The sequence below is a fragment of the Anabrus simplex genome, chromosome 7 (genome assembly GCF_040414725.1).
Source record: "Anabrus simplex isolate iqAnaSimp1 chromosome 7, ASM4041472v1, whole genome shotgun sequence".
Lineage (NCBI taxonomy): Eukaryota > Metazoa > Arthropoda > Insecta > Orthoptera > Tettigoniidae > Anabrus > Anabrus simplex.
The window spans coordinates 214,622,634-214,649,704 of record NC_090271.1 but is presented as its reverse complement, the minus strand read 5'-3'; the positions used below and the strand labels follow the sequence as shown (position 1 = coordinate 214,649,704).

At 37.9% G+C, this 27,071-nt stretch overlaps 1 protein-coding gene across 1 annotated transcript in view; it reads right to left on the bottom strand.

Moving 5' to 3' along the window:
- Positions 1–27,071, bottom strand: part of LOC136877779 (calpain-B-like) — a 459,866-nt gene that overhangs the window by 258,992 nt on the left and 173,803 nt on the right. Inside the window, exon 8 of the mRNA XM_068228742.1 lies at positions 68–300. Coding sequence (XP_068084843.1) covers positions 68–300 — 233 coding nt within the window. The remainder of the gene's footprint in view (positions 1–67; positions 301–27,071) is intronic.

The following is a 27,071-nucleotide window of genomic DNA, read 5'->3' as shown; positions in this document are numbered from 1 at the left end:
TACATCCATATACAATAATTCTATAGAGCTGAAATTATCTGCATATACTTACCCATATCCGCAGGGCCACCTGCTGTCACTCTCGAAACCCACTCGCCCTCAAACATACTCATCTCCCATCGTTTCTTTTCATAACCAAACGTTCCTTCTTGCACAGAGCCAGGATCCAAGGAACAGATTTGAAGAGTTGTGAAATGACTTTTAAAGTCTTCAAAGGACATCCAGAATTCTCCATCAGTATCAACTGTCAGGCCTATTTCTTTTTTTATGCGTTCAGGGATGAGACTCCATTCTTGTGACCTATGCACACGTATGATTGACCAAACATTAGTAACTAGTTTTATGTCCTAATAATAGTCTGAATTTTCTTACAAATAGTCATTAAAATTTCCCATTACATGCAAGATTATGCCCAACAAAATAAAATAAAACTTAGAACAGATTATTTGGAAAGGAAAGATTCAAGAAAGGACACCGAACACTTTGCCATGCTTTGCTGATCTATCTAACCAGTATCACAAACTGATAATTGATATTTCCAAATTATCAAACGTACCATGTTAGAGTTAATTCTGACCCCATGTTACACTCTTATGACAGTGGTGAATCACTGATAGTTTATCCGTGTGTTATCTTGATCATTGTTAAACATTTATAGGCTGTTATGCTATTTGAAAAATTGACATGTATAATCTGAATCTAATATGGTAATATTTTTCATTTTCGTGTAATATTTTGGTAATATTTGGAGCTTACATTCACGCCTTGTGGTGATCGAATTCAGTGTCGTCGACATGTTATTTTAGATATCAGGTAATCATTCAATTTTGGATGCGTTAGTAAAATATATGACAATGAATGTCAGACTGGATCTTCCATATCGAGCTATACCAAATGAATGGAGCGTTGCTATAGTAGCCCCTGTGTAAAAAGGGAAGGGTAATAGACATAAAGCTGAAGGTTACAGGTCAGTAAGTTGACGTGCGTTGCATGTAAGCTTTGGGAAGGCATTATTTCTGATTATATTAGGCATGTTTTTGAAGTTAAAAACTGGTTCGATAGAAGGCAGTTCGGGTTTAAAAAGGTTATTCCACTGGAACTCAACTTGTAGGATTTCAGCAAGATAAAACTGATATCCTGGATTCAGAAGGTCAAATGGACTGTGTCGTGATTGACCTGTCTAAAGCATTTGGTTGGGTGGATCATGGGAGACTACTGGCAATAATGAGTGCAATTAGACTAGACAAAAGAGTGACTGAATGAGTTGCTATATTTCTAGAATTTAGATCTCAGAGAATTAGAGTAGGTGAAGCTTTAGCTGACCCTGTATTAATTAAGATGGGAATTCCTCAAGACAGTATTATTGGACCTTTATGCTTTCATATATATATAAATGATATGAGTAAAGAAATGGAATTAGAGATAAGGCTTTCTCACGCAAATTCTTTTGTTACAGCACCAACACATAAGAGTTGTCATAAAGAATAATACATCAACATCCAGTTTCTCAGATTTGAACTCCCTTTCGACAAAGCTTATATAAAGAAAACGAATAACTCCCAAGCAACATGTCACCTCGTCAGTTCAAGACTAGTCCGGGGAAATAACCAATAAGTTGTACCTAGCCGTTCACAATCAATAGATTATTTCAGCAAGCAAGACATAGAAAATATCCCACTTCGGCGCGTACATTAAGACTTTTGAGCCTCAGATACAATATAATTTTAGAGGGTTTATTACTCAAATTTTAAGCAGCACATTAACAGTTGAGTTAGTAAAAACGAAGAAATTTATGAGAATTTTAGCCAAATTTTTCATTTCTGTTGCAATTTAGCATGTTTTGGACATCAGTGTTAATAGAATTAATGTCTATTCCAATTTTAAGACTGTTATTTAAAATTTTAAACTGTTCATTGTGTTCACAAATGTCTTTCACACTGCTAAACATTTGGTACAAGGTACTCTCGAGATTATTGCTGAATAGAATGGAAACATAGCGTGAATCGACCATAGGATAATACCAGGGTGGTTGCCGGAAAGGGAGAAACTGCGTAGAACAGATATTTGGACTCAAGAGACTCATAGAACACAGACAAAGGAAAGGACACATAGTGACATTTGTAGACGTCGCAAAATCCTACGACTCGATAGACAGGAACACACTACTGAACATCCTACGCAACAGAGGATTGCATTCTACGACGTGTGCATTGGTGGGGGAAACAATGAAAGCTACAACCGGTAGAGTAAGGTACCGGAGTATGTTGTCAGACAGCTTCGAAATTAAGACAGAAGTCCGACAAGGGGATGGTCTGTCGCCAATATTACTTAACCTAGTTTTGAATGAAGTGGTGAAGCAGTGGAGACAGTTGAATAGAACCATGGGAAATGAAGGTGTGCAGATTGGATATAAGATCAAAAGCAATGTCATAGTGAATTGCCTTGCCTTCGCAGATGATATGGTGTTGTTACATGAGAAGGAAGAAGACGCGAAGTAATCCCTAGCAAATCTAGCCGAGACTGCAGCAAAGGTTGGTCTGAAAATTGCCTACAACAAGACGAAGGTACTGAATACAAAGACCGATTGGATTGTAAAAGGCCAAGTGGTAGAGAGAGTCGACAGCTTCCAGTATCTAGGTGAAAACATCACGGGTAAAGTACAAAGCAACAAAAACACCACAGACAGAGCTCAACTACTGCTGAAACTACGATATGCAGCCATGACTACATATTCAAGGAAGAACCTCTCGAGGAACGCAAAACTGCGACACTACATGATAACCATCTGGAATGCTGCATTATATGCAACTGAAACGCTGACATTGGGCTAGAGAGCATGCATACAATTGGAGAAGGAGGAAAGAAGAATCTTGAGACATATATGGGGCACCAAAAAGCAAGGGGAAATCTGGTACACAGATTAAGGCAGGAACTATATGAGAGTATAGAACCAATCTCGTGTGTGATAAGAAAGAGAAGGTTAGGATTTGTTGGACATCTCATGAGGATGGATGACGGTAGGCTGACGAAGAATATATGGAATGCAACCTGCTTAACTGGAAATAAGTGGATGAACGAAGTCAAGAGATGATTGGAATACTATTGGCATAAAGGAAAAATATCCACTGATGACACTACAGGATAGGTCCAATACAGATAGCTCGTGGAAGGCCGCAGATGAACGGACACCAGGATCCAGATTCAGACCAAGGAAGCAGAGAGAAAGAGGAGCAGTGAGAGAATGAAGATGTATTGGGATGAAAGAAGACGTGCCGAACAAGTCACTCGTGATCCTCAGGGGTCGTAACGAACCGAACAGAATTAAGAGTATGTCTGTCTGTTAGGTCATCAGCCCAGAGGCTGGTTGATCCTCAGACAATGAGATGAGGAGTGAGGCTATGCAGTTATACGAAAACCACAAAAACCAATGGCAGAGCCCAAATGAGGCGTACTAGGCAAGATGAGGAGTGAGGTAGTTTGCCATTGCTTTCCTCACTGGACCAGAAGGTGCTACTGCAGCACGACTGGTCCTATGAGCAACACCCTTCATAACTCGGACACTATTTCTGCTCCAAATATCATTACTCAGCACCACTAATACCCCAGCAGCTTCCATATTGTCACAGCAATGGATGAGACTGGGACTTCGGTGGAAGCTACGCTTTGCTCTGGCCTGTGCCAAGAGACGGATACAGAAATACTGCGTCCATCAATAAATGGCAACAAGCACATTAAGATTATAATTCGTACAAATTAGTTATAAGTAAAGTTAATAAAGTAATTGTCTTAACCTTGAGAAAAGTTATAAAGGCTGAGGATGCTCAGAAGTCGAGCGAAACACGACCCTGTTAATGTAATATTTTAGTAAAACGGATTTTCTAGCGACAAAAAGCGATTACATATTGAATAGGTGGAAAACAAAAATAAAAATTGTATGCAAATGATATAAGTGGTACGTTCCGAGCTATCAGCGAAGAGATGACGTGAAATCACAATATAGTCCCCGACAATTTTGAGTCTATTGAGTGTGTAATTATGTGCCCGCAATAACCAGCATCATTTATTAATTGTGAGTGAGGGATCAAGTTTTATGTGGTGACATTCAGATTTATCATTTAATCAGCTGGTTGACATATTTTGGGGAATGCAGAGTGTTGATTTTCGTCTCGCCTCATTGATCGATAGTATGTGGCGATCACGTGACAGACTGGACTTTTTCAAGGTTAGACCCGCTCGCCCACTGCCTTGTGTGTCTATTTGTTCGTTCGTGTAACTTCCAGAATAATCTCAGTCAATTAAGGAGCGCATTTACAAACCAATAATAATTAGGAAATGGGTGCCGCACCTCCAAGGAGAGGCTATATAACCTCAAGGTTTCCATTAATCAACCTCTTAATGCTTCGATTCTACGAGAGCTCACAACACAAGTTTCGTTTGCATTTAAATGTTTCAGCCTGGTCTATCACGCACTTGAAGTAAAATATTTTGTGTCAGTTTCAGCTTACTTTAATTTGAAGAAAGAAGAGGAGACCAACCAACGCAAGACCAACATCTACTTCAGGATATCAAACCTGCTGTCATGAGGAGCATTCCGTTCCACGATGGATTTGAACTCTGCTGTCACCATGTGCTGACAAAATGACGGCATCTCTAACATCGGAGGGAATACGTGATGGACGAACTTCAACATGGGGGCATAACACACTGTCCCAGGCATAGAGGTCCATCATCAAATTTGAGTACACTTTTATGATATTTTTATTTCCATCTGTGTAGAAAATTAAACGATCTTCATTCAGTCGAGAATTCTATTAGATTTGAGTACCTAACTTAGCGATATTTTTCAAATTTCATCTCACCTGGTTAAGGTAGTTTGGAAATGATTAAATGTGAGTTGTGATCTATTAGTGTAAATCTGTTGTAGCTTGTCTTCCGAGGATATTTCAATCTTGTACGATTATTTAAAATCATATTTAATAATAACTGATCTCTCAGATACATGAGAACTTAAATAATGATTTAATATTTGTGAAACATTGTGGGACAAGCCGGGTTAAATAAGAATTTAACGGTCATGAGTGATAAATGATATTGGAATGTTTCTTGTGGAATATTAACGTGTGCTATATTATTGCATAATCTGCCTGGAATATGGTAGTCTTGCGGGATATCTCGGTTGTGTCTTACCTAGTAAATATTGATATTTTTTAGTCTAATGCATTGCTCTATGATTATGAAGGATTGTGTTATCTAATTGACAGATTAATTCAGAGACTGATAATAGATTTAAAAATCACTAATAATAAAATATTGAAGCTGAGTTAAATACAAATTTAACGGTCATGAGTGATAAATGATATTGGAATGTTTCTTGTGGAATATTAACTTGTGCTCTATTATTGCATAATTTGCCTCCAATATGGTAGTCTTACGCAATATTTGTTGAAATTTTGGAAGCACGTGTCATGGGTTATCGTGCTTACAGAGAGAAATGTGGAGTACGTGTTGAGTTATATTTCATGCAGTTTAGGGATAATGATAATAATTTATCGGTGCTCAATGACCACGCGTCCAATGATATTAATTTCAACTTAAGCGATATGCGTGATTATTATTATCCTGCCTAATCTTCTGACAAAAATCTGGGAATTTTGAATACATCGTCGTTGTAATGCCTACATAATGCTCACTGAAGTGACCATTCCAATTCAGACACAAGCCACATAACTTGTTAAATATATTTGACTTAATGTAGGTTCATCTGTTTAATCCACCGATCGTATTTTGTGATAATAATCATGAAATAGAAATAAAACCCTAGGATCTGTTTGTAAATTTTGTAAATAATATCCGTGTCGTATGTGTGTGTGTGGTGTGTGTGTTTGTATATGTGTGTGATATAGTTTTGATGATTCTGAAATGTTATTTATTGAATGTTATGTTTTAATCTGACCGCGTGTTCAGTACGGTGGGTCAGGTTATCCCAGTGTTGTCTTTGTTTGGTTCATATATTTGATTGTTGTGTAATAATATTTCTTACAAACTTAATTATAGATTCAACGCTATAATGACACGATTTTGAAAGTAAATAAGTTCGTATAATTTTTAAAGTAAGCACAAACGAGTGTAAAATTTTAGAAAATTTTGTAACGTTAATTAATGTAGGACATGAATAATCCCCATTCAGTTATCTAATAATTTTCATGAGAAGGATTATTGCTCTAAAGTCCAATATTAATTATAAAGTCATATCGCAATGGGATTAATGTTAATTAAATTAATCATTTTCAAGAATATTAATTATTCAAATAATCAGTTTAATAATATCAGCGTGTTATTAAAGATATCGTCCACAAGTGAGAAACTGAAAATAATGTATATTTTGTAGATATTGTGCAGTAATAATTCGGAAGAGAAACCATGCTTATCCGGCACTTAATTTAGTGGAGATTCAGCATTTCAGTATTTAAAGTGAGACAACTGGCTTTAGGCTGTCAAATACATTTGAGATCAAGGATATTTTAGGATGAGGTTCATCCTCTCTTTTCATTTTAAACTTTAAAGCCAATGGAAGGCTAATTTTAATTTTATTTTTATTCTTTCGAATAATCCATTGTCAACGAGATTCAAGATTTCAATAACTTACTTTTTGTAAATCTAGTCTACAATATTAGCTCCGTGAGGATCACGATATACAGCAGCAAGAGATAGATACTTTGTTATTAATTACAATTTGTGATTATTGTAATAAATGCCAAGCCTATGTTTTAAATGTGTTCTCTTCTTGTATTGCTGTCAATGCTTGTCCTTTAAATGGTTCCAAAACTAAGACGGCCCACTAAGGAATGGCCAGCTCTGGATCCCTCGCGCGCTGGCTGATATTAGCCGGGGAACTAGGGGGCAATATGAAGGTAAAGTTGGAATTCAAGGGGACAAACTGGGACAAATATTCGTTTATGGGAAGGGGAGTTAGGGATTGGAATAACTTACCAAGGGAGATGTACAATAAATTTCCAATTCCTTTGAAATCAGATAGGAAATGGCTAGAAAAACAGCAAATAGGGAATCTGCCAATTGAGCTACTGCCCTAAGTGCAGATCAGTATTAATTGACTGATTATTATTATTATTCTCGTGTCAGACACATCAAAAAAAGAAAACAGTTACAATAATTTCAAGTAACATTTAAATATTCTTGGACCAATACAACGCTACTTCGAGTCCTCTCTTCGTAGCTCGATGCAGGTCATCTTGTGTGCACAAAGATGGACACAGCGCACACTGAAGCATATGCTGGATGGTTTGATCTTCTCCGCAGTCACACTTGGTGTTGTCGCCATTGATGAAGCCCCATCTTGCCAAATTAACTTTGGACCTTCCCACTCCTGATCTCAACCTATTGAGAGATTTCCAGATTGTCCAGCTCTCATTGCAACCGGGTGGCAAACGTTCCTCAACCGCCATCTGCTCAGAGCCTTGGGGGATCTTCGTCTTCGATAGCTGTATCCTTGCCTTCTCAGCTGGTACTATAAGTTCCTGAGATGTTCGTAGGAAGCTTCTCCTAGATTTCAGTCTCTGTACTGGAAGCTCATGTCCATGCAGTAGATGAGTACTTACGTGCTTAACCTTTGTCCTTTCCTTATTTGCAGCTACTTCCCTTCGCACACCGGGTGGTGCTATCCCTGCAAGACGATAGAGTTTTTCAGTTGGAGTAGACTTTAGACAACCTGTAACAAGTCTGCAGGTCTCATTAAGTGCTATGTCTACCTGCCTGGCATGAGATGAATTGTACCAAACAGGGCAGGCATATTCCGCTGCAGAATAACATAGTGCCATGGCGGAAGCACGAATAATTTTTGGTTGACTGCCCCATTCTGATCCAGATAATTTACGTAGAAGATGATTCCTGGTGGAAACTTTAAGTTTAGTGTTCATGCAGTGTTTCTTGAATGTAAGAGCTCTATCAAGCGTCACTCCCAGGTATTTTGGAGTTTCACAGTATTGTAACTCAACACCTACCCACACTATATGCAGCTTACAATGAGCCTCCCTATTTTTCAGATGAAAGGCACAAACTTGTGTTTTCATAGGGTTAGGCCTTAACTGGTTTGCCTTGTAATAGGATGACAAACTTTCGAGGGCGATGGTTAGATTCCTTTCCACTGTCTCAAGGTCTGTACATTGTGTTGCCAGAGCAAGATCATCAGCATACAAGAAACTTTTGCTATTTGGAGCTACCGGCTGGTCATTCGTGTATATATTAAAGAGGATTGGTGCCAGCACACTTCCTTGAGGTAAACCGTTTCTTTGTGTCCTCCACCGACTGCGCTGTCCTTGGAAGTCCACAAAAAACCTACGGTTCTGAAGAAGGGTTGCGATAAATCTGGTTATCTTAATATCCTTGGTCAGATTGTAGACTTTAACTAACAGAAGTTGATGGTTGACGGTGTCATACGCTGCAGTCAAATCTACAAAGACTGCACCTGTCACCTTGTGTCTTTCAAAGCCATCCTCAACGAATTGTGTAAGATTCAGTAATTGTTCAGTGCAGCTCTTACCCGGACGAAATCCAGCTTGTTGTGGTATGAGGAGAGGGTCAATCATGGGTTGAATGCGATTTAGGATCATCCTTTCCAGTAATTTATATAGATGACACAAAAGGGTAACAGGTCTGAAGTCTTTAGGATGATTTCCTTCCTTGCCAGGTTTGAGCAAAGCACTTACTCTACTTTTTCGCCATGTCTTTGGTATCTGACCTCTGCTCACACATCTATTGAAGAGTTGCAGAACACATTCTTTGGTTTTAGGCCCAAATTTCTTTATCTGTTCTACTCGAATGTCATCTAGACCCGCTGATTTTCCATTTTTACATTCTTTGATGACTTTTTCCAACTCCAACATGGTGAAGGGGACAGTGAGGTGACTTCTTTCTTCTCTGTATTTTTGGCCTTCGGATTTTATTGGTTGCTTTCCCATTTAAGAGCAGTTGGTGTGCTATCTGATTTGCAGTGACATTGAAATGTTGGGTAGTCTTCGTTGGATCATTGTTAAGATGTTTCAATAATCTCCAGGCTTTATGGCTATCTCTCGTAAGATCTATACTTTCAATAGTTCTCATCCACTGATTCCGTTTTGATGTTGTCAGTGATGACATGAGATTGTTCCCAACTTCCACTGTATTTTCTCCTAGGGGTTACAGTAATTGACATTGTGAGTCTTTTTGAGTGTACTTCTTGGATTAATTGATTATTCAATGCGAGTGTATAATTAATCCTCAGATAGGCTAATTGATTTCTGACGAATGTTTAGCGATGTTGTGATATATTAGATTCACATGCGACATTTGAATGTCAGAGATGATAAAGAGCAATGTGTTCGTGTGTATACGTGATCTTGCTCACATTAGCAGAGATTTTGATATTAAGAAGCCTCTTGTAACCACAAAGATGCGCACACGAAATGCTGTCTTTTGTGTACACTACTTTATTTACAAATTATATATACGTATTCTACACACACGTACTAATAAACTGCCATATTGAAACAAAACACTACTACGAAGATGCAGAAGACTGGAGACTGCAACACTTGCATGTCAAACAACTACCAACGTAACAATTTCACATACTCGATTAACGACTTGCACTCATAACACCCGCTAAAACAACTGCACTCCACCTTCAAGACTGCCTCATTATATACATTGCTTGGTCAGGCTTCTATAAGAATATGATACATGTTCCGAGAGTCTCCAATAGCTTATTTACAAACTTAAGGAATTTTCTAAACAATTTCAGTGGCAAGATGCGTTCTTCTGGACTATTACAGTCTGTTGTAAAATATTGCTATAGATTTATACATTATGTATAGTGGTAATAATAAGTTATATACTGTGAATTACATGTCCTTTACTTAAATAAACTTATATTAATGTACATATAGCAGACGTTTCGTGACATAACCTCACAAATAATATGGTCACGAATTATACCAAATACAATCCCTACATAACTACGTAAATAATAATAATAATAATAATAATAATAATAATAATAATAATAATAATAATAATAATAATAATAATAATAATAATAAATGTAAACAACTTCATAGCTACACCTCGCAAGTCATAATAATAATAATAATAATAATAATAATAATAATAATAATAATAATAATAATAATAATAATAATAATAATAAATTATTATTATAATAATAAATAATAATAATAAATTATTATTATTATTATTATTATTATTATTATTATTATTATTATTATTATTATTATTATTATTCGAGATCGATATTGCCATTATTTACCCATGGGATAGAGAATTGTTTCCAAGTTATACTAGTATATTACACTTGCATTAAGCCTTATAATTGTACTCCTGAATATAGAATTTGTCACTGTGAGAATGAAATTATCCTGATGTGAAGTTACTGACAGTTGTCAAGTTTACGAGTGTATTAGTTGACTATTACCGAGAATTATTTGAATTATGACACAGATTCTTCCATATTAATAAATCAAAATATGTGTTGGTTCAATTTAAAGCGAAACTCACTTCATAATCGCTTGAACCCAGGATCACGTGCTAAATTTCATGTTCAATATTTGTACCTGCCACTTACGGAGTAACTTGATTGGAGAATGTGAGTAGTGATTTCGTGACTTGTAGATATTGTAGTATAGTTCTTCTATACATTATTCTTAGTAGTGGAATTGTAGAATTGTGGTGCATTTGTAGTTGTTGGAGGTGTAATTAGGAAAATAAATTTATTTCAGATTTAAGTGTGTGCCATACGGACAGATTTATTTCTGTTCCAATGTGTACGGATTATGATCTACGGTAAGTTGTTGTCCACGTTCCAGTGATGATGAATAATTGTGGTTATTAGAAGAAATGTTTATTTTATTTCAGTTTACTTGGAGTGACCACTTAACGTTAAATGATTTATTAATTAATTAATAATTTTTTTCTTTTTTTTGCTAGGGGCTTTACGTCGCACCGACACAGATAGGTCTTATGGCGACGATGGGATAGGAAAGGCCTAGGAGTTGGAAGGAAGCGGCCGTGGCCTTAATTAAGGTACAGCCCCAGCATTTGCCTGGTGTGAAAATGGGAAACCATGGAAAACCATCTTCAGGACTGCCGATAGTGGGATTCGAACCTACTATCTCCCGGATGCAAGCTCACAGCCGCGCGCCTCTACGCGCACGGCCAACTCGCCCGGTAATAATAATTTTTTTTCTGAACAGATACACAGTATATAGTTGATGCCTCGATTTTTTGGACTACTTTGAAAGCATATTCAAATAAAACTAAATTGTTTGTCAGAATTAGTTTGTAAATTCTCACGATGAAATTTTAAGTCAAATTTTCATTACAAGAAAATTTAGTACATTGTAAGTTTAAATTTTTCTATAACATTTTTTAATATTTTAATTTTCTTACGGCTATTCGATATATTTTTCAGACGTGTTCGAGAATTTTACCTAGACAGCCTAGTTTCTCAAGAAAGAATCAAATAGTTTACCTATTTCAGACTCTGCAAGAAGAAAATTATTTTCACAATTGAATTCAGTTAAAATGGTTACGACGAAATTTTCCTATACCATGCCATTTGTTTGATCTATTTTTATGTTACCTCAAGAACTTAATTAACATCCAAATTAACGTATTCACATCATCATAGTTAACCAGGATGGCAATTTTCGTTTTTTATTCTGAATAAATCATGTACAAATTTCCTGTATATGTCGCCGATTTTATTGCTGAACCTACCGTTATTTTTCTCTGTTACTTTCGCCTACTGTGGTTATTCCATGCCAGTCCTTACTGAGCACCTCTGAGGTGTCTCTTGCTCGCTGCTTATCTTGTACGGGGATAATACATACATACGTCATTACAGACAGTTATTCCTTTCAGCATTCTGCAAGCCTCTGTGAATTTACTAAACATCGCCACAATCCTCTAATTGCAACTACAAGTGCTGTGGCCTCGTTTAGTTCTACACCTCTTATCTTTAAATCGTTAAAAACTGAGTCTAACCATAGTCGTTTTGGTCTCCCTCTACTCCTCTTACCCTCCATAACAGAGTCCATTATTCATCCATTATTCAACTTAGTCTTAATCTCCTCATTCCGAGTACCCTCCTTCTATTGTTCCCACCTGTTTATACGGATAATGATGTTGATGATGCTTATTGTTTAAAGGGACCTAACAGCAATGTCATTGGCCCCCTGCCTGTACCAGCTAATTCTAGCTACTTTCATGTCTATTATTCCTAACTTACGAATAAGATATCCTGAGTCCACCCAGCTGACACTCCCATAAAGCAAAGTTGGTCTGAAACCAGACCGGGAGCTAACTTCCTTCTTACAGAATAATGTTGATGCATTAGCTCTACTGCACCTTCATTCAGTCTCACTATACTACCATCCTGGGAGAACACACATACTAAATACTTGAAATTATCTACCCGCTCCAGCTTTGTATCACCAATATGACATTCAGTTATCTTCGATTTCTTACCTATTGACATCAATTTAGTCTTCAAAAGGCCAATTTTCGTACCATACTCATTGCACCTATTTTCACGTTCCAAAAAAACAAAGATGAAATAACAAAGATTACAGCCTTGTCTAACCCGTGTAAGTGCCCTGAACCAAGAACTCATTCTATCATCAATTCTCACTGCAGCCCAATTGTCAACATACGAAGGTCGATCAAATATAAACGGGATTTTTGTTCCTGAACATCAACAGTTGGTAGGACTCGCCCTGCGCTTCTCCTATGCTTAGGTATGACTCTTGGTAGTCGGGGGAGTGTGCTGTTAGTTATTTCCTGCCGTATCGTCAGTAAAGATCACGATGTCGGGGCAACAGGTGCACCCCTCCACTGCGCAACACATAACTATAACATTTCTTGCTCGTGAAGGAGTTACAGCGGTGTAAATTTGCCACAGATTGATTACACAGTTTGGTGATCAAACATTGTCAAGGACGCGTGCGTTTGCCCGGCATAAAAAGTTCAAGGAAGGACAAGAACATGTTTTAAATCAGCAACACGATCGCCATCCTCGGACCAGAATTACAGTTTAAAACATTAGTGCGGTTAAATACATTAGTGAGGACGATCGGCGGGCGAGAGAATCAGAAATTGCAGAACAAGACGGAATCAGTTATGGGAGCTGTCAAGCAATCATCAGAAACGACCTACAGTTCTGTAAAGTGTGTTCCAGATTGGCCCCTTGCCTATTGACAGAAAATTTGAAGTTGAGACGTTTGGAAGTCTGTCCGAGCTTTACAGCAAGGTGATGCATTTTTAGTCGGACTGTCACCTGTGACGAAACATGGGTCCATCACTAAGCTCCCGAGTCCAAACAAGCCAGCAAGGAGTGGCGGAGGAAAGGGGAGGCGGCACTAGTGAAAGCCAAGACTCGACTCTCAGCTGGCAAGGTTTTTGCAACCGGATTTTGATCGCTGAAGCATTTTGCTGATTGATTTCTTTTGCATGAGCGACGCACAATCAATGTTTCTTACTACTACAAACTGTTGAACAAGGCGAGGGTTGCATATCGCCGCAAAAGACGAGACATGTCATCACCCTCCACGACAATGTGCGGCCCAGTACTGCAGCTCTAACTGTCTCCAAGCTACAGGAAATGCATTAGACTACACATGATCATCCTCCTTACAGCCTAGACTAATTGCCCAGGAATTTCCATTTGTTCGGACCGCTTAAAGAAGCTCTAGAATGTCAACAATTTGAAGGTGATGAGAGTGTGGAAGACTTCGCGCGCAACTGGCTGATGCGACCCTGTTCTTCTTACATGAGGGCATCGAAAGCTTATCACTCGCTCAGGCAAATGCATTTCCAAAGAAGGAAACTATGCGGAAAAATAAATTGTAATTGCCTTCTGTTTTTCAATAACTGAATTTAAATACAAAGTAAAATCCAGTTTATATTTGACCCCCACTTGTGAATGTCTATGATTGATTTTAATAAATTACACTTAATCCCTTACTCCCCCAGTACGGCGAATATACTTTTTGTCGGTATCCCGTCATATGTTCTCTAAACCTATAAAACATTAACACTACTGTCAATTCCTCTCGTAGCATTTTTCAATTACCTGGTGCATACTGAAAATCTGATCCTGACAGCCCCTCTGCAGTCTGAAACCATGCTGGTTTTCAACTAACTACCTCCCAACCACTGATCAAACCCTCCTTTCCAAGATGCCAGTGAATATTTTGCCTGGTATACTAATCAATGTGGCACCTCGATAGTTGTTGCGATCCTTCCTGTTTCCTTGTTTATAGATAAGTGCAATTACTGCTTTTTTCCAATCCATGTAAACTACTCTATGAGGCCATTTCATCCCTCCCTTCCCACTATATTAATCATTTCACGTCTAATTTAATCTATTCCTGCTGCTTTATAATAATGGTGTTTATTTACCATCCTTTACACTTTCCCAAGCCTAATTTCACCAACATCATTCCCTCCTCTCCACGAGCTAGGTTGTTCGCGACACCACCAGAAACATTTCCTTTTATGTTGGGAAGATTTTCAAAATATTCCCTCCATCTGTCCAGTGATTCCCTGGGATCTATTATGAATTCAGCTGAATTACTCAAAAACACTTTGATGCAAGTGTAATGGACTAGTATAACTTGGAAACAAATTCCTAACCCATGGGTAAATAATGAAAATATCGAGCTCGATGTTGATGATGATTATTATGATTATTATTTATGTAGTTATACCCGAATTTATTTGGCATAAATCGTGGTCTTATTATCTGTGTGTTGTATGTGAGGTTATGTTAAGACATGTTTGCTTGTATGTATATTAATAAGAGTTTATTTGATGTAAGAACACGAAATTAATAGTATATAATTATTACCTGTATATATGATGTATACATCCAATGAGATGTTGTTCAACACACTTTAATACCGGTAGTCCAGAACAACGCACTTTGTCACCAGAGGTTAATTAAACATTCGATCCATTTGTAAATAGGCTATTGGAAACTCTCGAAAGTGCGAGAAAATATGTTGTTTCATATTCTTCTAGAAGCCTCGCCAGGCAATGTATATAAAGTGGCAGTCTTGAGGGTTGAGGAACTTGTTTAACAAGAGTTCTGAGTGCAAGTCGTTAATTTGTGATTGGTAGTTCATGAACATCTTATTGTGGCAGTCTTTTTCTTCTTATTATTCGTAACAGTGTTCAAGGGTATAGTATTCAGGTGTTCAAAATGGCAGTTTATCAGTGCGTGAGTGTAGAACATGTATATATCAAATGTAAATAAAATAGTGTACATAAATGAGAGCATTCCTTGTGTACGCCTTTGTGGTAACATCAACCGTTCATTGCCTTTTTCCCCTCCCTTGATAAGATTATTTATTCCCGTCCAGAAAAGTTTACCTGCTGCTTGACCTAGCTTTCTCAGGTTATTACCAAAATCTTCCCACGGCTTCCTTTTGGATTCAACAATATTTGTTCCACCCTGTTTCTTTCATCTTCAAACAATTCCCTGTCTGTGCCAGCCCTTGTTTGGAGCCATTTCTGGTAAGTCTTCTTTTTACGTTTACAAGCTGCTCTCACTTCATCATTATACCAAGATGGTTGTTTTTCCCATCTTTACACACAGTTGTTCCTAGGCATTCCCTTGCTGTTTCTACTACAGCATCCCCGTATGCCATCCATTCACTTTCTATATCCTGAACCTGCTTACTGTCTACTGTTCGAAACTTCTCACTAATCATGTCCATGTACTTCTGTCTAATTTCCTCGTCCTGGAGATTTTCTACCCGTATTCGTTTGCAGACAGATTTCACTTTCTCTACTCTAGGCCTAGAGATACTTAGTTCACTACAGATCAGATAGTGGTCTGTATCATCGATAAATCTGCGGAAAACTCGTACATTCCTAACAGATTTCCTGAATTCGAAGTCTGTTAAGATATAGTCTATTATGGGATCTGGTACCCCTAGCCTCCCATGTGTAGCGGTGAATAGCCTTATGCTTGAAGAATGTATTCGTAACAGCTAAACCCATACTAGCACAGTCCAGCAAACGCTTCCCATTCCCATTAGCTTTCATATCTTCCCCAAATTTACAAATCACCCTTTCGTATCCTTCAGTTCTATTCCCAACTCTCTCATTGAAATCGCCCATTAGCACTCTTCTATCCTTGCTGTCGACCCTGACTACGATGTCACTCAATGCTTCATAAAACTTGTCAACTTCATCCTCATCTGCACCCTCACATGGTGAATACACGGATACAATTCTAGTCTTAATTCCTCCAACTCACAAATCTACCCACATCATTCGCTCATTTACGTGCCTAACAGAAACTATGTTGCATGCAATGGTATTCCTGATAAAGAGCCCTACCCCAGACTCTGCCCTTCCCTTTCTAACACCCGTCAAGTACACCTTATAATCTCCTATCTCTTCCTCGATATCTCCCCTTACCCGAATATCACTTACTCCTAGCACATCCAGATGCACCCTCTTTGCTGACTCAGCCAGTTCTACTTTCTTTCTTCCATAGGCCCCATTAATATTGATAGCTCCCCATCGAATTCCATTTCGTTCGCCAAGTTGTTTCCAAGGAGTCCCTCGCCTGTCAAATGGGAGTGGGACTCCGTTACTCCCGTAGGTCCGAGGCTTGCTTAAAATGTTCTGAGCTCGGTAAATGCATGAAGCAGGATGCTACCATACTTGCACATAGTCCAAGTGAGGATCTCTCCTCTAACGGGTTATGGACCACCGGTGGATTGTATAGTCCTAGCCGCCTGAGCACAAGGAGGGCCAGGACTCAGAATATGTCCGAGATGCCCACTCCCATTCCATAGCAACTGGTATCCCGACTCTCAGGACCACTTACTAGGCCACTCAGCCGTTGCCCATGGTTCACGAACTAGGACGTGACTACAGTAACCCACAAACATGAACCAATCAATGCAGCAATTAAATCTGAGAGGACTTTCCTTATTTGTGAAACTCACAACCTGACATTTAACCCCGTTTATCATCGTACCATTGCCTACCCTCGATCTCACAACATTATCGAGTTCATTTTGCAGTTGCTCACAATCTTGTAACTTATTTATTACTCTGTACAGAATATCATCATCCGCAAATGCCTTACCTCTGATTCCACTTCTTTACTGGTATCGTTTATATGTATAAGAAAACATAAAGGTCCAATAATACTGACTTGATGAATTCCCCTCTTAATTATTACAGGGTCAAATACAGCTTTGCCTACTCTAATTCTCTGAGTTCCACTTTCTAGAAATATAGCCACCCATTCAGTGACTCTTTTGTCTAGTTCATTTGCACGTTTTTGCCAGTAGTCTCCCATGATCTACCCTATCAAATGCCTTAGGTAGGTCAATTGCAGTACAGTCCATTTGACCTCCAGAATCCAATTTATCTGCTATATTTTGACTGGATCCTACAAGTTGAGCTTCAGTGGAATTAAATTCCCTAAACCCAAACTGCCTTCTGTCAAACCAGTTTTTAATTTTGCATGCATGTCTAATATAACCAGAAAGAATGTTTTAATGTATTCCCAATGCTTACATGCAGTACACATCAAACTGACTGGCCTGTAATTTTTAAGTTTATGTCTATCACCCTTTCCTTTATACACAGGGTCTACTATAGCAACTCTCCATTAATTTGGTATAGCTCCTTCAAGCAAACAATAAACAAATAAGTACTTCAGATATGGTATTACATACCAGTCCAATTTCTTTAGTACAGTATATCCCCTGAAACATTATCAATTCCAGCTGCTCTTCTAATTTTAATATTTATATCTTACTGTAAATATTACTGTTATAATTGGTAAATTTTAATACTTCTTTAGTGTTAGTCACCTCCTATATCTGGACATTATCCATGTAACCAACAATCCTCACATACTGATGACTGAATAATTCTGCCTTTTGAATATCATCGCAGATACACACCCCTTGTTCTTTAATGATTCCTGGATGTGCTCTTTGGAACCTGTTTCTGCCTTGAAGTACCTATCCCTTCCATTTTTCACTAAAATCTGTATGACCACCAATTATGCTTGCCATCATGTTATCCTCAGCTGACTTATTTTTTTTTAGATTCAATTTCCTAGTAACTTCCTTCAATTTCTCCTTACTTCCACAGACATTTCTCACACTACTTCTTTCCAACCTGCACCTCCTTCTTAGTCTATTTACTTCTCTGTTATAATATACCTAGTAGATCTTTACCGTTTCCTACCACCTTTAAAGGTACACACCTGTTTTCAGATTCGTCAGCAATTGCTTTAAAGCCATCCCAGAGTCTGTTTATATTTTTATTTATCGTTTTCCACCTATCATAGTTACTTTCTTAAACTTCCTCATGCCTGGTTTGTCAGCAACATGATACTGCCTAATAATCCTACTTTTAAAACCATCCTATCTCTCACATTTATTATTAACTACGACAAAAACAGCTTCGTGATCACTGATAACATCTATAACTTCGATTTCTCTATAGAGGTCATCTGGTTTTACCAGCACCACATCCAGATTATTCTTCCCTCTAGTTGGTTCCATCACTTTCAGAATCAGCTGCCCTTCGCATATTAAATTATTTGCCATTTGTTGGTTATGCTTCCTGTCGTTCACACCACCTTCCCAATTGACATTTGGTAAATTCAGATCTCCCGCTACAATCACCTTCCTTTCCATCTCATTTCCCACATAGCTGACTATCTTATCAAATAATTCTGAATCACGGTCAGCGCTACCGTTCTGTACATTGCAAAGATATCAAGTTGCCTATTATTTTTAGGAATGAGCTTTACACCTAGAATTTCACGTTTGTCGTCTGTAAGGTTTTCGTAACTTACAAATTCTTCTTTCACCGGAATGAATACTCCCCTCTTACCATTCCTATCCCATCTCTATGATACACCCTCCAGTTCCATGAGAAAATTTTTGAATCCATTATATTTCTCAGCCATAATTCAACTCCTATTACAATATCAGCTAACTATAGTCCAACTCGTTGGCTGAATGGTCAGCGTACTGGCCTTCGGTTCAGAGGGTCCCGGGTTCGATTCCCGGCCGGGTCGGGAATTTTAAACTTCATTGGTTATTTTCAATGGCCCGGGGGCTGGGTGTTTGTGCTGTCCCCATCATCCCTGCAACTCACACATCACACACAACACTATCCTCCACCACGATAACACGCAGTTACCTACACGAGTCAGATGCCGCCCACCCTCATCGGAGGGTCTGCCTTGCAAGGGCTGCACTCGTCTAGAAATAACCAAGCGAAATTATTATTATTATTATTATTATTATTATTATTATTATTATAGCTAAGTATATATCTATTAAATTACTTAATTCTGTTCCTTTCTTTACGATACTTCGACAGATCAACACTAACAATTTTATGTCATCCCTACTTGATTTCCAGATACCTGTATCCTTCTCACCACTTCCTAGACTACCTCATTTCCCTGAATGTTACTCCCTATAACCCTTCCAAAGAAATGTTCTAAATTATACGTACCACTGCGGTTTAAGCGAAGGCCTTCTGAGCGCAGATCCCTATCTCCTACCCACCCATTAGTATCTAGAAATCTCGTTCCCATTTTACCACATACCCACTCTAGGGTCTCATTTAAATCCTCAATCACCCTCCAGTCAGAACACCTCTTACACAGTATCCCACTGATAACAATCTCCGTTTCGTTAAACTTCAGCGGTCCACGAACCTACTACGCTGGCGTAACAGGGTGGGGTGGGGGGAGAGGTGATACTCCCACGTGGCGCGTTCCTGGTGGCGAATATGGGAACCTAACCGGCTTGGCGGTAGACTTGAGGGAAGTAAAATACCTCTCGCGGACCAAACACACATCCCCCTGTGGGTTGGGGACGCAGGCGAAGAATATACCCACTGTATCCCCTGCCTGTCGTAAGTGGCGACTTGAAGGGGCGACGAAGGGATGACTGTATTACAACCATGAAATTACTTGTGATTAATACCAGCACGCGGGGAACACCATGGTTCACTTTTACTTGCGCGAAGTACCACTATGTTAGGTACCTAATAGGTTTGTGAGTAGTAGTAAAAGAGTGCGACGGCTTTTACAGTACCTGTGATTAGTATCATTATCTGAGCGACACCATGGGATGAGGAAACCCATGGTTATGGCTTGTCTATGATTAGTACGCACTATATAAGGAACACCACGGAATAGCGCGAGTCCCTGTGATTAGTACACTTATGTGATGAACAGCATAGGTTTGTGTTGTCTGTAAATGGCGCCGCAATCTGCGCCACACCGTACGTCTGTATTACATATGCGAATTTAATTACCTCTGAGTAGTACCATAATGTGTGGAATACCGCGAGTCTACGCTACTTTTGATTAGTACGGTATCGCAACTTGACAAATACCATGGTTCTACTTTTCTAGAGATAAGTACTATTATGAGAGGCCGATGACTTGGATTTTTGACCCCTTTCGACTACAAGCATCATAGATTCAGTATCGTGCTATAGAAGCAGTCCCTTGGTCAGAAATTTTATTGTTTTACGCCAGCTTCTGTGCATGTGAGGCACGGTTGGTCGGTTCCACTGATTGTTTTAAATTCATATCCATCCATACATTCATTCTTCGTCCTCACGTTTTGAATTATTGTCAGTGGAGGATTTTGGACTTTTAATTTGTCATTTCATTTTATCTCATTCCGCACCATTAGGGACCAATGGCCTAGATGTTCGGCCCCTTTAAACAACAAGCATCATCATCATCATCATCATAAAACTTCAGCGGTGCTTTATTTACCAGATCCCGCACATCCCCAACTCTGTTGTTACTTATACCAGCTTGCCTTACGTAGTTGGTACCAACGTGAAACACTACCACCTTCTCCTTTTCTTCCTCCTTCCCTTCTACTTTCCTCAACATCTGCTCAACCTAATTCCTGGAAACTCTACCCTGATTCCCTTTTGTCCACACACTTCTCGCACATTGGAATGCCACATGATCTGAGCCTCAAGCCTACCAACCTGATTTGATCCCCTCCCCTCCTGGTCAGCCATAGCTTTCCTTACTGCTGCAGGGGCTACTTCATCCTCTCTTTTCTTCCAGCCATGACCCTGTTCCATCTCTCTTTTCTTTTCCTCTGTTGTAGACTTCCCTTTTTGCCTTTTCATTTCCTCCTACTTCCACATTTCTCAGCAACAGTTCCCTTTTCTTCATTTTCCCTCTGTTGTTCTACCTGTAGCGACTCGTACCAATTTCTCATAGACACCTGCCCTGAATTCTGGTACTGAATAGAGCCGTTAGCCTGCAAACTCCTTTCCATTAAAACATTAGACCATCTGCCTTCTACAATTCCCCCTTTCCTTCCCATCGCTATTTTACACCTACTGTATCTTGTACATTGTTTGAGGGAGGTCTACTTTCCTTCTTGTCCTCTGAGAGAATCCTAAATATCTCCCTCAAGCTCTCCAACTCCTCCCTCATACTCCTTAATGACTGGCCACCCCCACAGTTTGTACACTTGCACTCCTTATCCATTCTTTACGGAATAATGAAAATAAAAGGAAAAATAAAATAACGTATTACGTTCAAAATAAAAATGAAAGGAAATAAATATTGTCTAGGAGAGTACACAGAGATCACATGACAATAACGTAATTTATATAGGCTACTACCACTCTACAATACTACTTGGTTGTACTAAATTTTATCCTACAAAACTATAACAGGAAGAAAACTGCTATTAATTACTGAAAACCGAAAGAAATACACACGAATTACACATTTCTAAACTGCAGTTAAATCTACCTTAATTACTAAAACAGAATTCTAGTTAGAGAGTTACTACAGATACTACAGATGCTATAGTACACAAATATTACACAGTGATTGTCGACTTTCAGAAGTCATGTTATTGTATACATAAACCTTCAATGTTAGAAATTGTACGGAATTTTGGACTCCTTCCTAAATTAATTAAACTGGTAGAATTTACTTTAACTAATACCATATCAATAGTAAAGTTTAGAGATGAGGTTTATAAACCATTTTTGAATAAAACAGGTTTAAGGTAAGGAGACTGTTTATCACCATTACTATTTAATTGTGCATTAGAATGTATAATAAGGGAATGGTACAAAGTCAACCCAAAGAACATGAAATTTGGAAGGTCCAAACGAAATATAAGTTTAAGCTGTTGAGGATTTGCTGCTGACTTTACTCTATTGTCCAACAATATTCAGGAAACTCAACACCAAATTAAATCTGTACAGGATATAGCACAAATATTGATCTTACAATATCATTTAAAAATACTGGAACCATGTTTACACAACCCCCATTGGTAAATAAAATCACAATTAACGGGCAAGAAATCAAAATCATTTATAAATTTAAGTATTTAGGAGAAACCATAATGTGCAATCTTAATGAGAAACCAGCTTGCCACGAAAGAATATATAAATTAAGCAAAGCAAATTATATTACCAAGACTACATACAATAAAAAAAGCTTATCGATGTCAGCAAAATGAAGACATTATAAAACAGTCACACAGCCAGAAATAACTCATGCTAGTGAAACCATTCTTAAAACTACTAGTACAGCTGAAACAGACAAAATACTTGACAGAAAGAATAATAATTAGAACATGCACAAGTAAACAGTATTAAGTCAATGGACAATGACGAATAGCATCAAATAAAACAGTTTATAAGGAAACTGAACCAGTATCGAGCACGATTAGGAAAAACATATATTATTCTTTAGATATCTTATCAGAACACTTGACACCAGAATTAGGAGAAATATAATTGAAAAATTATGGAATACAAGACCAAGATTAAATAGATCACAGAGATTAAGGAGAATGTTAAAGACCTATAAGTAACAATAGAAGACCTCAAAAACAAAACAGGGAAAAATAAGATACTTCGCGACACACACACCAGGCTACAGACCAAGGCGGCACCTCTCAGAATGAAAAAAATATTGGGCTGATAGGAAATCAAGACGTCCTTTGTATAATTGACTAGATTATTCCAATGTAGGTCATAAAACATAAAATAAATTACCGAAAATAGATAAAAGAAACCCCATTCACGCAACATTATTACATGCTATAACAATATCTACAGTGTGAGGGGAGCATTTTCAACACTTCCTGTTATGAGGTAGGTTTTCATTTTTAATCGAATTATCTATTCATCAGAGTTGATGAGTTTTGCACAACAATGTTGTGACAGTGACTATGCTCTCTGTTTTACCGAAACTCTGCATGCAGGAAGGATAGCAACCCTTGTGAGACCTACCTGATACATGGGAGGTGAATATATTTTGATAATATTAAAAGTTAAGTCTAGTAGAATATTAAATGTAAGGAACATACAATACCATCCACTCATATTTTCTTTAAGGAACTGCTCGTTTAAAAAATAGGATAATTTTGTCTGTCAACTAACAAACGAACTTCCTTCCTTCAATACATAGTAGGATATCAATGAGAACACTATATTTGTTATTTCACTATTATATTTCTCTCACAGCATTGCCATTCTGGTAAATTTTATTACGGTAGTGTACGCTACTACATTAGAGCTGCTATATTTCCCGGGATTTCCGGGACAGAACCAGACTGCAGTCATCTATCCCAGTATCCCTAAAATGAATTTTGTGACAAATAAATGTCCCGGATTTGATCAAAACTGAAAATATACACTATTTTTGTTTCATTCAATTAGACGTTAAAGCTTAATGTGCATTACAATGAAAAATTCTACTGCATTTCATAAACGAATCCATTGTCTAGTTAAAACAAAATAAAATTTAAAAAAATTTCTCATTGTTTGTGAAGCAGGTGTTATGTCAATTTAAATTCGATCGAAGTTCTCAACAAGTGGCAACAGTAAGTTAATGTTGTTGGTCAAATGCAGAGTAAGGTTCAGCTAAGAATGCTAATTTGAAGACAAGTAGCTGTTATATCGCCTCCGATAAACAGGTTCAAGTTTTTACAATATTTAGTGAGAACAGAGTAGATGAGATGTTAGCATTTATCGACTGTAGCTGAATTCACTTCGTCTTCCTGAGTCTAATGCCTTGGTGAAGCATGTGTTTTTAATCATTAATTCTTTTTGGAGTGATGAACTAATAGACTAGATGCTGACATGGTCAAATGAGTATAACATATAATTTTTTGATCTTATCACATGTGCAATTTTATTACCATATTCTACAGGAAAAACATCTTGATGAAATTAACAGTTCCAGCAACTCATGTTGCAGAAACCATAGTGGCAAAGATCTGACCGTTCCTCACACATGCCGTCCAGGTGTAACTTCTTATCTTGCTATCTTTCTCTTCGAAACGCTTAAAATCTTAAGTTAACTTTCTAAAGGTAGTCCTTTCCTTTAGCTATGGCCATTTCTTGCATGTCTTTCTTTATCCCTTGAACCCACTGACTACCATTCTTATTCTTGCAAACGTGTTTAAAACTTTATTTGGTGAGTCTGTTATCTTCCATCTCATTATGTGGCCAAAATATTTAACTATCCTCTTTCTGATTGTATCTGACAACTTTCCAGTTTCTTCACTATAGAGCTAGTAGAGGAGCAGTGATGGTTCTAAATTGCAGTGTCAGCACTTTTCTGCTGTGTCAGCACCCGAGGTCATCGACCCCGGGTGACGTCACGACCACGTGCTCTTGTTTGTAAACAAAGCCACGTGTTGTTTGACAGCTGACAGCTGCCATCTTTAAACAACAGAGCATCGCTAACTTCAGTGCTGTCATTTTTACGGTACTAAACTTTAGGCATATAGTAGCGGGCAATTTGAAAAATTCTACGTGCTTTTTTGACAGCTGTCAAGGTGACATCTTTAAACAAGAGAGCATCGTGCTGGCATCTTGACCGCGCTAAATCGTCATAGCTACCACCTTAGGCACGTGATAGCGGGCAATTTGAAACTCTATATACCATTTTGACGGCTAAAAGCTGCCATCTTTAATCAACAGACTATCGCTAACTTCAGTGCCCCTTGTTGACACATACTTACCATCTTATAGTGAGCTGCTCTTCTCAACACACTATTATCTTAGAGAACCTTGTTTTTAGGTACACTTAAACCAAGCTGCTGTTTTCAACACTCTAAGACTTTGTTCGCATACTTACTGTCTTAAACGACGCTGCTGTTACAGGCGTTGAGAACACTGACTGCTGTGGTCATAACATGTTTATTGCATAGCAGGAGATACTTTTGTAGATGGATTCGAACAGAGAAAAATATATTGCCAAACCAAGCTGCTATTTTCAACACTCTAAGACGTTGTTCACATAGTTACTCTCTTAAACGAAGCTGCTGTACACGGGTTGAGAACACTGATTGCTGTGTTCAGAACATGTGTATTGCATAGCAGGAGATACTTTTGTAGATGGATTCGAACAGAGAAAGAATTGTATATTGCCAAATCAAGCTGCTCTTTTCAACACTCTAAGACTTTGTTCACATAGTTACTATCTTAAACGAAGCTGCTGTTACAGGTGTTGAGAACACTGATTGATGTGTTCAGAACATGTTTATTGCATAGCAGTAGATACTTTTGTAGATTGATTCGAACAGAGAAAAAATATATTGCTTACTGCAATAGTAACAAGACTAGAATCGAACACTATAGTCGATCAACAGGTGTTCAGAACACTGATTGTTCCGTTGAGAACATGCTTACTGCATAGCAAGAGATACCTTTTCCTAAGAAGGTCGATTCGTACAGAGAAAAAGAATTGCCTTCTCAACATACTTACTAAGCTGCTCTTCTCGACACAATATTCTCATAGAGAACTTAGTTCTTAAACGAAGCTGCTGCTGTTTTTAACATGTTATAGAACAAAGATTTAAAGCAATCTGCTCTTCTGAACACGTTTAGACTTTAACCTGACTGCTGTTATCTTAACTATGTTGTTTATGGAATGATTAAAAAATGTAACAGACTCCTACTCCTACTCCTACTCCTCCTCCTCTTCCTCTTCGAGTGATATGCAGACATAGAATTTAAGCATATCATCCTAACCTTATTTTGCAAACAAGAGGAGGGAGCGGTAGGAGGAGGAGGTAATAAACATGTCAACAAAACAATACATAATCTAAAATAAAAGAATATGCCAATTCTACATTATTTATTAACATTGCATTTTGTATGTACAAGTTTCATCTTGAATGATTGGCTGTACTACAGTATTAGTAATATCCCCTTCTTATATTTACAACTTAATCATTCTCTTCATCTTGAATAATAACGTAATTTTTACACATACCTCTCCCTACTTAAATGATCATGTAAATCCTTTTTTATTAAAAGTTGTTGCTGTATCCCCATGGAACACTGGTAAGGTAATCACTATCCCATACACGTTTGTCATCGAAAGGAAGCAATGTGCATTTATTTTGCTCGATCGTATGTAAGTGATGTTTGCGTGATTGTATCCTTTTTTGCGTACAGAAAGCGGCATTTCTAAATTTGAGTACATCGCGATAGTGTTGAACGTATAAACGGCTAACGACACTTGAACTACGCCTTTTGCTTTTTTAACATATCGTGAATTTTGTGTGTCGTAGGCATACATTTTTAGTGCTAAACCAATAAACCCAGTCATGATATACATGCTACATTCATCTTTCATAAGCCCTATGACTTTCTTGTTTTGTGACCGAATGTTAAATGGATTACTACGTGAAAAGGATGAAGTGTCAAGGTATTGATAATGGTTTCGCATCACATCGTAGACGTCTGCCTTCCGAATTTGGTAAATGAAACTATCTATATCCATATACAAAAGTGTAAGATCAGAAAACTGTTGCTTTGCAAATCCATAATGAAAATCATACATTTTTAATTTTGAAAAATCAAGTATAGCTTTTCCCAAATAAATTTGGCTTGGCATAGACGATCTCAGATTTTTCATTTCAACAGATATAAGGTCACGATCAATAACACGATAGGCTTTGAAATTTGGT